Source organism: Sphaerodactylus townsendi, linkage group LG01 (assembly GCF_021028975.2).
Source record: "Sphaerodactylus townsendi isolate TG3544 linkage group LG01, MPM_Stown_v2.3, whole genome shotgun sequence".
NCBI lineage: Eukaryota > Metazoa > Chordata > Lepidosauria > Squamata > Sphaerodactylidae > Sphaerodactylus > Sphaerodactylus townsendi.
Window position 1 is genome coordinate 11748072 of NC_059425.1, and position 14304 is coordinate 11762375.

General features: G+C 48.6%; 1 protein-coding gene across 2 annotated transcripts; it reads left to right on the forward strand.

Annotated features, from left to right (window-relative positions):
• Positions 1-679: 679 nt before the first annotated feature.
• LOC125439233 (acyl-coenzyme A thioesterase THEM4-like) lies at positions 680-13881 on the forward strand. 2 transcript variants are annotated; one of them, XM_048508247.1, is made up of 7 exons: positions 680-731; positions 2993-3219; positions 7376-7535; positions 9999-10167; positions 10955-11065; positions 12939-13424; positions 13567-13881. In XM_048508247.1, exons 2-6 carry the CDS (start codon positions 3082-3084, stop codon positions 13090-13092), a joined length of 732 nt encoding a protein of 243 aa, XP_048364204.1. In that variant the 5' UTR covers positions 680-731; positions 2993-3081; the 3' UTR covers positions 13093-13424; positions 13567-13881. The 2 variants fall into 2 exon arrangements, with proteins under 2 accessions (XP_048364204.1, XP_048364213.1); XM_048508256.1 differs by lacking the exons at positions 680-731; positions 2993-3219 and adding an exon at positions 4534-4678.
• Positions 13882-14304: the final 423 nt, after the last annotated feature.

Genomic DNA, 14304 nt, shown 5'->3' on the forward strand with positions numbered 1-14304 from the left:
ATGCATCCATTTTATTTATAAAATCCTCATCTGGTCCCCACGTCTCTAGGCGGCTGGCACAGGTTTAACAACGATCAAAAACACAATAAAGCATCATAAATAAAAACATAACAATTAAAATAATACAAGTAACATTCAAATAACTCCACCCTCTCGCTCACACACACACACACACACACACGGCCCCAGCCTACTGCAACTTCTCAAGGAGGGCTGCACCTAAATTAGATCCCCCTGCAGCCAGCAATTCATCAGGTGCAGCCCTCCTTGTGCAGTTATCGGTAAAGGGGGGTCTAACCACTGCACACAGCCCTCTCCCAGGTTCCCTTATCTCCTTTGGCTTCCAGATCTCCCAGAATTACCACTGATCCGCAGACGACATTGTCTCCACCGTCCACAATGGTGGCCTTGGAGAGGAGACGCTGCGAGATTGAACCTCTACACCAATCAAAATCGGAGAATATTAGACGGACATCGCTGAACCCAATGAAAACTAACTATTTGAAAGGAGGGCGGGGGAAAGGGGCAGGACAGCCAATTACACTGGGATTTGAGCGGTGGGGCGGGACACCGATATCCTATTGGAGGATATGCTTTGATTGAAATGTATACGGCGCACGAAGGCGTCTTTGCGTTGCCATGGTTACGCGTGACGTTATTTCCAGTTTTGCCCCCGGAAACGGAAGCTAGAAGCCGCATGGAAGGAGGAAGGAAAGGAAGGAGGGGGCAAGGTAACTAGCCGGAGGAAGTACCGGGGAGTGGGGTTTCATCCCAAATTTGTTATTATGATCAGTATTAGTAGTAGTAGTAGTAGTAGTAGTAGTAGTAGTAGTAGTATTTATTTTATTAGTAGTAAAAGTATGATGGGAGGTCAAAGGTCATGCTGAAACAGGTCACTCCAAGGTTATTGGGCAGTTGGAATGGCCTTCATTCGTCTAAGGTCTATTTTATTTATCTCTTTAATACGTTCATCCTCTGCTTTTCTCCCCATTGTGGACCCAAAACGGCTTGCATTATTCTTTCTTTTATCCTCACAACAACCCTGTGAGGTAGATTAGGCTGAGAGGATGTGGCTGGCCAAGGTGAGCTTCCCTCGCAGAGGAGGGATTCGAACCTGACTCTCCCAGATCCTAGTCCACAGCTCTTTCACCCCAACCCTGTGAGGTCGGTTAGACTGAGCGGGTGTGACTGGCCCAGTCCTGTAAACTTCCCTTGTCAAAGGGGTTTCGAACCCAGGTTTCCCAGATCCTAGTCCCATGGTGGTGAACCTTTGGCACTCCAGATGTTATGGACTACAATTCCCATCAGCCCCTGCCAGCATGGCCAATTGGCCATGCTGGCAGGGGCTGATGGGAATTGTAGTCCATAACATCTGGAGTGCCAAAGGTTCGCCACCACTGTCCTAGTCCAAAGCTCTTTCACCTCAGCCTGGAAGTTAGGACAAGCTGGAAGAGTGGGAGTGGCCCAAAAGCATCCTATGAGGTTCCCCTGCAGAGGGGGGATTTGAACCCAGGTCTCCTAGACCCTAGTCCAGGGGTCTGCAGCCTGCGGCTCTCCAGATGTTCATGGACTACAATTCCCATCAGCCCCTGCCAGCGTGGCCAATTGGCCCTAGTCCAAGCTCTTTCATCACAACTGATCTGACACTAGCCAACGCACCACACTGGCAGTTCGTGTCCCACAGCTGGTTTTGTATTATTTTAATTGGGTGGGTCGCTGTGTTATTCTTAGTAGCAGAACAAAATTAGAGACTGGTGTTTTTTGTCTGGGGAATAAGCTTTTGTAAGTTAAAAGCTAACTTTCGACTTGGGAAATTTGTCGTAAGCATGTCTGTGACTCTCATCCAGCCCTTCTTCCCCTGACAAAATGAGTTTTGACTAGCAAAAGCTGGTTAAAAAAATTGCCTCTAGGTTTGGAATTTTATTATTTGAGCTCTAAGCTGCCTTGAGCAGGACTGTGATGAAGCAGCTTAGGAACCTCCTAAAATCAATTCATTTAGAAGCTGAAATAAATAGATTTATAAAATTATCTATGGAGTAGAGAGTGAAAACGACTGTATAAAATCTTGCTGGTCTATAAGTGCTTCTGGCCTCATATCTAACTAAAAGACAGAGGGAAATAATTACTTTGCCCACCAGTTGAGGAATTGTCTACCATATGGGTGGTGAGGGCTGCGAGCAGAGACAACTTTAAAAGGGGGACCGACAGATTAGTGGAGAAGAGGCTCATCAGTTAGCTATGATGGCTGAAGAGAGCCTCAAAAGCCAGAGGAAGTAAACCTCTAAATGCCAGGGACAGAAGGCAACATCACCGGGAAACTTTAGTCTCTGTGTCTCATTTCTTCACTCTTCAGGGCAACTGATTGGCTGTTGTGTGAAACAAAATGCCAGGCTGGATGGACCCGTGTTTTGATCCAGCAGGCTGTTCTTAGATTTTTAACAATTTAAAAATACTTTTTCTCATGGGGACCAGGAGGAATATGTCACGTAATGGCATTACCGGTAACTTAATGGCATTATGTTTCCTTTGTGATACTGAGAAAATTCAAGCAGAGATCTCCGAGAAGCTGTGACTACCCCAAGGTCACCCAGCTGGCGTGTGTGGGAGTGCACAGGCTAATCTGAATTCCCCAGATAAGCCCCCACAGCTCAGGCGGCAGAGCGGGGAATCAGACCCGGTTCCTCCAGATTAGAATGCACCTGCTCTTAACCACTACGCCACTGCTGCTATAGAGACCCCAAAGGCCATCAAGTCCAACCCCCTGCAATGCAGGAACACACAACCAAAGCACTCTGGCCATCCAGCCTCTGTTTAAAAACCTCCAAAGATGGAGACTCTGCCACTCTCCGAGGCAGCGGATTCCACTGTCGAACAGCCCTGACGGTCAGAAAGTTCTTCCTGATGTTTAGGTGGAATCTCTTTTCCTGCACCTTGAATCCATTACTCTTTAGTATAAACCTGAATGGGCTTTTTTAATGTTCTTCATTGACAGGCACGTCATTCCCTTCCCACCATCGGCCCCGTGACTAGCCGGAAAAGCAGCTGAAGCCTCCTGCAGTCCGCCACTCTGAAATCTCCACGATGCATTTTGCGCTCAGGAGCTCTGGTCTGATGGCAGCAGGTCTGGCTTGCCGGGCAGCCGCCAGCTGCAGAGCTCGAGCTCCAACATTCCACAGGGGCTCGCTGCGTCCCATCCATACACCAGTCTTCAGTGCCACGGTATGTATCGGGCTGTGAAATAGGGTGGGGGTTTGTGCACTGACGATAAACAAAAAACACCACCAGTCCTGCTGCTTAAGAACACAAACTTTGATACTTACTACTAATTTACTAAGAGAATTAAAAAGTGAAAATGAGTGCGCTACTGTCCAAAACAGCTATCAACCTACATATTTATCGAAAGATACAAACCACTAACAAAATACATAAACAGAAAATACGATGGTATACATAGGAACAGTTCTTTTTGTTTTGGTGTGTAATGAAACACAGCTTGAATGGAAAGATACAGTCCTTTCCCGTCAGCATGCACGAAGGACTTAGTTAGCGGTTACAATGGCTGTACACCTTCTTTGGGAGTGCAAAAAATTCAGCGTGAGGAATTCTAAAATGCCATTCACGATAATGCGATGTTTTTGTGAGCTCTTCCTAAGTAGAATGCTGGGACCGTTGGGTACAGCAGTGTGCGATGGGGTTTTGCGCACAGCTACCGTATATACTCGTGTATAAGTCGAGTTTTTACACCCTTTTCCTGGGCTGAAAAATGCCCCCTCGACTTATACGCGGGTCACCACTAATTGGTACCTGCAATTCCAAGATGGTGCCGCTTGTTGCTGCTTGTCTGGGTGCACGGCTTCCCAGGAGGGAGAAAGGGGAGTCCCCGCGAGCTTCTCCGGCCTCGGCTTCCAGAAGGGCTTCAGAGAGGCGCCCGAGGGCGCTCTTCATCTCGCTGCTGCAGAAGCCAGCAGTGCAGGGCCCATCCCCTCCCGGGAAGTCCGGAGGGCTAAGAGGCCCGAGTCCCCGCGGCAGCTTTCTCCCGGCCTCGGAAGAGGCTGGGAGGCTGAGCGCCAGGGCGGCTCTTCATGCGGCTGCAGAAGCCGCTTGTGCGGGGGCAACCTCCTTTTAATGCAAAACAAGGGGAAAGTTGGCTTTTGGGTGCATGCCTGACTGAGCCCTCCCGCTCGGAACTCACACTTGTTTCCCCCCCACACACACACACACACAACAACCCCCCTCCCTGCCCACAAATTGAGGCAGACGTCAAGCTGCTTCCTCACAGAATTACAGCAAAGCTTTGTGTTCTAATACGCTTGCTAATAAGGAAGCTTGCACCTTCCTCCCAGAATCTTTTTGGATTCCTCTTTCCCCCCATATTCCTACTTCTTTTGAAATGTTACAGCGTGTTTCCATGGAGACAGTGTCAGGCTCTGCTGTCCCAGGAGGCACCGAGACTGAGGGGAGGAGGGCAGGCTCGGGGGAGTTGGGAGGGGCATATAGAGACGCAAGCTGGGTTGGAAGGCAGAAAAGGCGGGAGAGGGAATTAGGCAGCAGCGTGGTTGTTGAAGAGGAACACGAGAGAGCGGGAAGGAGTTGAAAGTCAGGAATAGAGAGGCCCAAGGAGGAGAAGGAACAGAACGAGGGGAAATCGGAGAGAGAGGAAGCACCCAGTGGCAGAAAGGTAGGTGGAGTAGTTCAACCCTGCAAGCACTACTTCATGTAAGTGGTGATGCACCTTTAAAAATCCAAGTACCTAAGCTCCCGGTTTCATCAGGGTCTGGCTTCACATTCAGATTTCTGTCTTTATGGTTATAGACCAATAGTAAAGCATGGAATAAAACAACACAAGTTCCAGAATAATAAAATGGAGGAGACAAGTGTATGTTTTTCCAAGTGCTCTTCCTCTCACAGTCTGTCATCTCCCCCCTTTCCCCCGACCACAAAACTGCCATTGAGGGCTGGGCGAGTTTGTCCAGAGGCATTGGATCCAGTGGGAGGGGCGCTTGTAGGAAGGAATAAGCAGCAGATCTGCTTAATGGAATCTGAAGCTAATGTTACTGCATTTTGAAGTGGAGTTTCTATTTTCCACAGGCCAAAGCAAGAGGTCCTTTTAGTGGCCCACAACATTAATTGCTATTAAGATTATCCTTGTTCTGACTTAGGTGGGGTTTTAACTGGTGCCGGGTTTTAACTGGTGTTTTAGCTTGGTTGCTGATTGAGCTGAGGTTTTTGCACTTTTAAAGTTATGTATTGTTAAAGTTATTGCTGATTGACCTATGGTTTTGCACTTTTAAAGGTATTGTTGCACTTTTAAAGGTAGTTTACTGTTTTTCTTTGAAATAAATTTTCAAAAACATTTAACCGACTGATGCCTCAATAAATGTAATTTTATTGGTATCTATTTTTTATTTTTGAAATTTACCAGTAGCTGCTGCATTTCCCACCCTCGACTTATACGCGAGTCAATAAGTTTTACCAGTTTTTCGTGGTACAATTAGGTGCCTCGGCTTATACGCGGGTCGACTTATCTGCGAGTATATACGGTACTTTTGGGCAAAATCAGGGCTTTTTAGTCTGTGCGGTCGGAGAAGCTTGGCAACCCAAGGTGCCTTGTGAACACACTTCAACTTTATAGAAAAGAAACAGTCCGTTATAGACCTAAAGTCTCTTAGAATCATAGTGTTGGGAAAGACCATACAGACCATCTAGTCCAACCCCCTGCTCAATGCAGGATCAGCCTAGAGCAGTGGTGGCGAACCTTTGGCACTCCAGATGTTAGGGACTACAATTCCCATCAGCCCCTTCCAGCATGGCCAATTGTAGTCCATAACATCTGGAGTGCCAAAGGTTCGCCACCATGGGCCTAGAGCAGGGGTCTGCAACTTGCGGCTCTCCAGATGTTCATGGACTACAAGTCCCATCAGCCCCTACCATGGCCATTCGGTCAAAAAGAGGTTGCCGGTGCAAACGGACTGCATTTTGTTGCCTCGTTCCCACAGAGCTACATACCAAAGATGCAATTGGCCATGCTGGCAGGGGCTGATGGGAATTGTAGTCCATGAACATCTGGAGAGCCACAGGTTGTAGACTCCTGGCCTGGAGCATCCCAGACAGGCATTTATCCAGCTGCTACTTAAGAACATAAGAACATAAGAACAAGCCAGCTGGATCAGACCAGAGTCCATCTAGTCCAGCTCTCTGCTACTCGCAGTGGCCCACCAGGTGCCTTTGGGAGCTCATATGTAGGATGTGAACGCAATGGCCTTCTGCAGCTGTTGCTCCCGATCACCTGGTCTGTTAAGGCATTTGCAATCTCAGATCAAAGAGGATCAAGATTGGTAGCCATAAATCGACTTCTCCTCCATAAATCTGTCCAAGCCCCTTTTAAAGCTATCCAGGTTAGTGGCCATCACCACCTCCTGTGGCAGCATATTCCAAACACCAATCACACATTGCGTGAAGAAGTGTTTCCTTTTATTAGTCCCAATTCTTCCCCACAGCATTTTCAATGAATGCCCCCTGGTTCTAGTATTGTGAGAAAGAGAGAAAAATTTCTCTCTGTCAACATTTTCTACCCCATGCATAATTTTGTAGACTTCAATCATATCCCCCCTCAGCCGCCTCCTCTCCAAACTAAAGAGTCCCAAACGCTGCAGCCTCTCCTCATAGGGAAGGTGCTCTAGTCCCTCAATCATCCTCGTTGCCCTTCTCTGCACTTTTTCTATCTCCTCAATATCCTTTTTGAGATGCGGCGACCAGAACTGGACACAGTACTCCAAGTGCGGTCGCACCACTGCTTTATATAAGGGCATGACAATCTTTGCAGTTTTAGTATCAATTCCTTTTCTAATGATCCCCAGCATAGAGTTTGCCTTTTTTACAGCCGCCATGCATTGAGTTGACATTCCCATGGAACTATCAACTAAGACGCCTAAATCCCTTTCCTGGTCTGTGACTGATAGCACTGCCTGTGAAGGGGAGCTCACCGCCTCCCCACGCAGCTGATCCCACTGTTGCACAACTCTTACTGTAAACATTCTTTCCTAATATCCAGTCAGAACGTTTCTGCCTGTAATTTATACCCATCATTGCTAGTTCTGTCATCTGCTGCCAACAGGAAGAGATCCCTGCCCTCCTCTTAAGTGAAGTTTTTCAAATACCGAGCCGTGAGTGATGCCAAAGACCCCGCCTGAGACCATGGAGAGCGGCTGCCAGTCTGAGCAGGCAATACTGACTTGGATGGACCCAGGTTCCACTTCAGTAGAAGGGAGCTCTGTGCATTCACACGCGCTGAGCCTCGGTCGTCTTTCCCCTCAACGTCTGGTTCTTGTCGGTGCTCTGATGTGCTTTCCTCCCCACCCCCAATTTTTATTTCCAGGCTCACTTCTGTCAATCCAAGCAGCGGAAGGATTATGCCCTCCCCAACCCTAGCTGGAGCCAGGACATGGTGGCTCAGTTCAACAGGTACATGGAGATGACGAAAGACGGGACATGGAAAAGACTGCCTTCATACCGGAACTTTCTGGACCATATGCCAGGCAAGAACAGTTTGATGTCTGCATACATTGTTCTCTGTCCCAGTAAAAACCACATTTTTTAATTATTATTTGCCTTTGAAAGAACTTCTTTTTATTGCTGAGACTTTTAAACGCTTGGAAACAAGAAACAAGGGATTGCTTTTAAAGGAACACCGTGCAGCTTATTTAGATTCATATTTAGATTCATGCTAGATAGAAAAAGTGCAGAGAAGGGCAACAAGGATGATTGAGGGACTGGAGCACCTTCCTTATGAGGAGAGGCTGCAGCGTTTGGGACTCTTTAGTTTGGAGAGGAGACGTCTGAGGGGGGATATGATCGAAGTCTATAAAATTATGCATGGGGTAGAAAATGTGGACAGAGAGAAATTTTTCTCTCTTTCTCACAATACTAGAACCAAAGGGCATTCATTGAAAATGCTGGGGGGAAGAATTAGGACTAATAAAAGGAAACACTTCTTCACGCAACATGTGATTGGTGTTTGGAATATGCTGCCACAGGAGGTGGTGATGGCCACTAACCTGGATAGCTTTAAAAGGGGCTTGGAAAGATTTATGGAGGAGAAGTCGATTTATGGCTGCCAATCTTGATCCTCTTTGATCTGAGAATTCAAATGCCTTAACAGTCCAGGTGCTCGGGAGCAACAGCCGCAGAAGGCCATTGCTTTCACATCCTGCATGTGATCTCCCAAAGGCACCTGGTGGGCCACTGTGAGTAGCAGAGTGCAGGACTAGATGGACTCTGGTCCGATCCAGCTGGCTTGTTCTTATGTTCTTATGCTTATCCTGGCAGAAGGAGACAGAAAACAAGCAGAAAGAAACAGAATTTAAAGCAACAACATGCAGCGTATTTAGATTCATATTTAGGTTCATGCTTCTTCTGACAGAAGGGTCAAGTGTGCTACTCACTTTGGCAGATTTCATTGTATGAATAAAAATTGCTTCAATGAACTATTTATTTATTTACTGCATTTAGACCCCGCCAGTTCTTCCGAAGGACTCAGGGCGGCTTACAGATAAAAGCAATAAAACAATACGCTACAGTACAACAAATAGAAGAAGAAGAAGAGGAGGAGGAGGAGTTTGGATTTATATCCCCCCTTTCTCTCCTGTAGGAGTCTCAAAGGGGCTTACAATCTCCTTGCCCTTCCCCCCTCACAACAAACACCCTGTGAGGTGGGTGGGGCTGAGAGAGCTCCAAGAAGCTGTGACTAGCCCAAGGTCGCCCAGCTGGCATGTGTGGGAGTGCACAGGCTAATCTGAATTCCCCAGATAAGCTTCCACAACTCAAGCGGCAGAGCTGGGAATCAAACCCGGTTCCTCCAGATCAGAGTTCACCTGCTCTTAGCCACTGCTCTTAGCCACTACGCCACAATGCAATAAATAAGTATAAAAATATAACACTATACAGATTACAAACAGCTGGCTAAAAATCTCTCTGGGGACATAAGAACAGACGCACGTGCCGTATTCAGACGGGGTCGGGCGCGATTTAGAAGAAGGGATGCCCAGCTGGCCGGGCAGCAAAGGCCTGGCGGAACAGCTCTGTTTTACAGGCACTGCAGAAATGATTGTTCAAATGACCTGGCAGGAGGTACGTTCCGTATCACAGGAGTGTAACGAGGACGCTCAAGGTAAAGACAGCAGGCCGTACTTTAGTAGAGAACAGATCAGTTCCAATTGACATCTTTAAATACTGTGATACAACTTTATTAGAGTTTATTTAGTACATCTGTGGCCCTCCACATGGAACTAGTCTTTACCTATCTTTATTTATTTATTTATATATATATATATCAAATTTATAAACCACCCACCCCCGAAGGGCTCTGGGTGGTGTACACTGGGCCAAACATACAATGGCCAAAACAACAATACACCAAATAAAATAAATTAGAGCAAGTTAAAACAATTTACAAAATGCATAAAACTAGCAGCATCAGTACCATATACATAACAATAAGATTATAAAAATGTGTGGCGCCCGATCCCAAGGCCAGGCGGGGGTAGCAGTGTCGATTAGATATTATATTGGGCGTGCCATTGATGAAATGGCACGCAACATAGGGGCATCCCGGAGGGGGGGTCCGCAGCCGGCCTCACCAAAAGCCCGGTGGAACAAAACCGTTTTACAGGCCCTGCGGAATTCTCCAAGGTCCCGCAGGGCCTGCACATCTGATGGAAGGGTGTTCCACCAAGCAGGGGCCTGGGCCATGAAAGCCCTGGCCCGGGTAGATCTTGTCCGTCTTCTAGGGAGCTTGGAAAGGCAAGCACACTCACTTTGTTCTTCGATAAGCTTATCCTCTCGACACCCCTGTAAGATAGACAGACGGGGAGATTGACTGGCCCCCCTGGTCTTCCCTCAGCATCGTGTCAGAGTGGGCATTTGTGCCTTTGTCTTGCAGCTCCTAGCTCAGTTCTCTAACCACTCCACCACACTGTTCCCACTTTTCACTGCCCCCGCAGAAAGCATGGTGCAAGAACATGCGGAGAATGGAAACAGAGAGAACAGGATGTTCCTCCGAAACACAGACGAGGAAGGCAAGGGATTCGAGTACGTCATGTTCGTGAACTCCTCCGAGAAAAAGATGGTTTGTGTGTTCCAGCCAGGGCCCTACCTGGAAGGACCCCCAGGGTAAGGCTCAATAAACCCCGCAGTTCCTTTTTTCTTAGGGTGAAGGGGGGGGGGGTTTCTAGGTTTTGGGGTGCCGTGTGGTTTCCGGGCTGCATGGCCGTGTTCTAGCAGCATTCTCTCCTGACGTTTCGCCTGCATCTGTGGCTGGCATCTTCAGAGGATCTGAAGTTCTAGGTCAGTGATGGCGAACCTATGGCACGGGTGCCAGAGGTGGAGCTCTCTCTGTGGGCACGCACACACAGAGCTCATCATGTGGGGGGCAGAAAATCACACACACCCACACACACACATCTAGGCTGGCCTGGGCCACTGAGCACGACGTGCGTGTACTACGGTGAGCAGGGAGAACTCAGCTGGCGGGCCTGGTGCCTGTGCTCTGGGTGGCTGCTGCCTGGGGAGGGGGCACAGAGGAGGCAGAGATGCTAGAGAGGCACAGAGCAGTGTGCGCGGGACTTGCTGGAGGCTAGAGCAGGCTGGCCCCTGCTCGAGCGGGTGGGGTGGAGGAAGAGGGAGCCAACCGTTTTTTTCTAAACTCAAACCTCAGCATTCAGGTTAAATTGCTGGGTTGGCACTTTGCAATAAATAAGTGGGGTTTGAGTTGCAGTTTGGGCACTCGGTCTCGAAAAGGTGCGCCATCACTGTTCTAGGTTTTGTTTTTGTTCTGCCACCACTATCTGGACAGGAGGCTGACTGGAAATCCTCCATTCGCGCCACCTTGGGTTTCGAGATGGAAGGGAGGCCACTTCTGTTTCCATTTGGCCACCCTTTTAAAAAAATTCCCTCCCAGGTTCGCACACGGGGGCTCCATCGCGACCATGCTGGACAGCACCCTCGGGGGCTGCGCCATCCTCGCTGCGGGCAGGGTGATGACAGCAAACCTGAATGTAAACTACAAAAAGTAAGTGTGGGGGTGGGGGGGTGTCTGTGTTTAATGCTCTGCTGACACAAGAATTGGGGTCCAGCCTAGCGGGGGAGGGGGGCAGCTGATGGAGTTGGCTTTCTTAATTTCCTCTCTCCTTGTTCGGAATGCAAAAGCCGCAACCGTGCCAAGTTGTGGGTCACTCAGTAAAAAGAGGTTGCCAGTGCGAACGGACTGCATCTTGTTGCCTTGTTCCCACAGAACTACATAGCGCAGAAGCAAAGGTGCAAATCCTTTCCCTGCCTTTAAGACAGGGGTGGGCAATTATTTTTTCCATGGGGACGCATAAGAAATAGAAAATATTGTGGAGGGCCGGGCCAAAAGGCTGAACTCAGTTCTGCATAATAGGGGCTGATAAGTAACAGACAGGTGCACAGATCAACTTGGAATCAGTGGCAACAGTTCTACATACAACACTATTTGGCACAAAGAATCACAGGCTTAACCTACCTGCATAGTTGTCTACTGTGAACTTGCGGTCAAGTTTCAGTCAACTTTTGGGATTCGAGGCAGGAGCTCCTCAAAGGAGATTTTCCGTCGCCTTCATCTGAATAGCTATCCGGAATTCCATTCAAATACTAAGTAGGACCAGCCCTGCTTCACTTCCAAGATTTGACAAGATCGGGCTAGCCTGGGCCGTCCAACACAAGAATCAACAGACACAGGAACACATGGAGCCAGCAGGGGGACAGTGGTGAAGAGCAGGTGGATTCTAATCTGGAGAACCGGGTTTGATCCCCCACTCCTCCACCTGAATTGATACACCAAGAAGCTTATCTGGTGAACCAGATGTGTTTCCGCACTCCTACGTTCCCGTTGGGTTACCTTGGGCTAAGTTAGGAGCAGCAGTGCGGCGTGAGGGAGGTTAAGAGCTTCGATGGTATCTAATCTGGAGGAACCGGGTTTGATTCCCAGCTCTGCCGCCTGAGCTGTGGAGGCTTATCTGGGGAATTCAGATTAGCCTGTACACTCCCACACATGCCAGCTGGGTGACCTTGGGCTAGTCACAGCTTCTCGGAGCTCTCTCAGCCCCACCTACCTTACAGGGTGTTTGTTGTGAGGGGGGAAGGGCAAGGAGATTGTCAGCCCCTTTGAGTCTCCTGCAGGAGAGAAAGGGGGGATATAAATCCAAACTCTTCTTCTTCTTAGTTCTTAGAACTCTCTCAGCCCCACCTGCCTCACAAGGTGTCTGTTGTGGGGAAAGGAAGGGAAAGGAGCTTGTAAGCCACCTTGAGTCTCCTTACAGGAAAGGAAGGTGGGGTATAAATCTAAACTCTTCTTCTTCTTGCCATTGCCTTCCTGTGCATAGAGATCTGGACTCCCTTGGTGATCTCCCACCCGAATACTGAGCAGGTCTAACCCTCCTTTGCTTCCAAGTTATGATGAAATCAGGTTAGCTTCAGCTGTCCAAGTCTGCACAGATGTTCCTGGCTAGATCCGAACTCTGCTCCTGAGCATTGTGCTCCTCCTCCACTTCTAGCGCATGTTTTGTGTCCCTGGGCCAGCCAGGGTCAGAAGGTGGCTTGGACAGATTTATGGGGCTTGGACAGATTTATGGAGGAGAAGTTGATTTATGGCTACTAATCTTGATCCTCTTTGATCTGAGATTGCAAATGCCTTAACAGACCAGGTGATCGGGAGCAACAGCCGCAGAAGGCCATTGCATTCACATCCTACATGTGAGCTCCCAAAGGCACCTGGTGGGCCACTGCGAGTAGCAGAGAGCTGGACTAGATGGACTTTGGTCTGATCCAGCTGACTTGTTCTTATGTTCTTATGTTCTTAAGGTGGGTCCCGGCTTACAAGGCAGGAATCCAGATTTCATTGACTAATGATAGTCTTCCCTTTCCAGCCCCGTCCCCCTGGGCTCCGTGGTTCTGGTGGAGACCAAAGTAGACAAGATAGAAGGGAGGAAACTGTTGATATCTGGACAAGTGCGGAGCATCGACGGAGAGACCCTTCACACAGAAGCCACAGGTGAGCGCTCGACTGTTCTTCAAGCTTAGATGGTTAACCTGGTCTAGTAGAACCCTGAAGGACTGGCTGCCTAGCCAGGCTCAAAATCACCCCAACCTCTTTGACCCCGGGGGCACCTTTGGAATTCTGGCACCATGTGGTGGGCTCAGCCACAAAATGGCCGCAGCAGGAGATGGACCCAGACCCAGAATGGCCTCCACATTGTACCTTCAGTCACACAGTAAAGATGATTATGCCGCTGCCACAGCAACAGTTTTAAAACTCGACCCAGCTCATTGAATCTCCCAAGGGCTAATCAGAAACCTTGCTAGGTGAAAGCTCCCCCTGGCACCGCTTGCTTTCTCAAAAAGCCAAGACAGATGTTGGCAGGCACCAAGGTCCTAGATCAGTGGTGGCAAACCTTTGGCACTCCAGATGTTATGGACTACAATTCCCATCAGCCCCTGCGCCATGCTGGAAGGGGCTGGTGGGAATTGTAGTCCATAACATCTGGAGTGCCAAAGGTTCGCCACCACGGTCCTAGATGTGCGGAGATGTCATGTCCAAGCGCAGAGGCCCAACCGCAGCAATGAACGTCTATCCCACCAATCTGCTCTGGTTTGCAAGTGCCTTCACTTCAACCTCCCGAGTCGCAGCTGTGCAGATTTCTTTGTGCTTGGCATAAGCAGAGAACTGCCCTCGGGTCTGCCCTGGAAGCCCCAGCTGGGGCAAAATGCAGCAGTCCAGAAATTGTTTCAGGGGCCACTAAATATGAAACTGCTGAATAACAAAAACAGAATACGTATTTATTACAAAATAAAATCCTGTCCACTTGTAAAAGGCCCATAATAGAGAAGAAGAAGAGTTTGGATTTATATCCCCTTCTTTCTCTCCTGTAGGAGACTCAAAGGGGCTTACAATCTCCTTTCCCTTCCACTCCCCTGCCCCCACAGCAAACACCCTGTGAGGTAGGTGGGGTTGAAAGAGCTCTGAAGAACTGTGACTAGCCCAAGGTCACCCAGCTGGCATGTGTTGGAGTTCACAAGCTAATCTGGGTCCCCAGATAAACCTCCGCAGCTCAAGTGGCAGGGCGGGGAATCAAACCTGGTTCTCCAGATTAGAGTGTACCTCTAATAGCCTACTTTATACATACAGTATCACAAATATGATATAAAAAAGGGTTTAATGGGACACTTTTTGACCCTCAAAAACAGGCACGGTTCTGCCAGCTGGCTTTCCTCAGTGGTCAAAAGTAATACAGT

What these genes read in the sequence shown, in the direction of transcription:
- LOC125439233 (XM_048508247.1), top strand. Translation starts at nt 3,082, where the DNA reads ATGCATTTTGCGCTCAGGAGCTCTGGTCTGATGGCAGCAGGTCTGGCT. An exon ending in CACCAGTCTTCAGTGCCACG is followed by an intron (nt 3,220 to 7,375) that starts GTATGTATCGGG and finishes TTTTATTTCCAG; the next exon opens with GCTCACTTCTGTCAATCCAA. An exon ending in TACCTGGAAGGACCCCCAGG is followed by an intron (nt 10,168 to 10,954) that starts GTAAGGCTCAAT and finishes ATTCCCTCCCAG; the next exon opens with GTTCGCACACGGGGGCTCCA.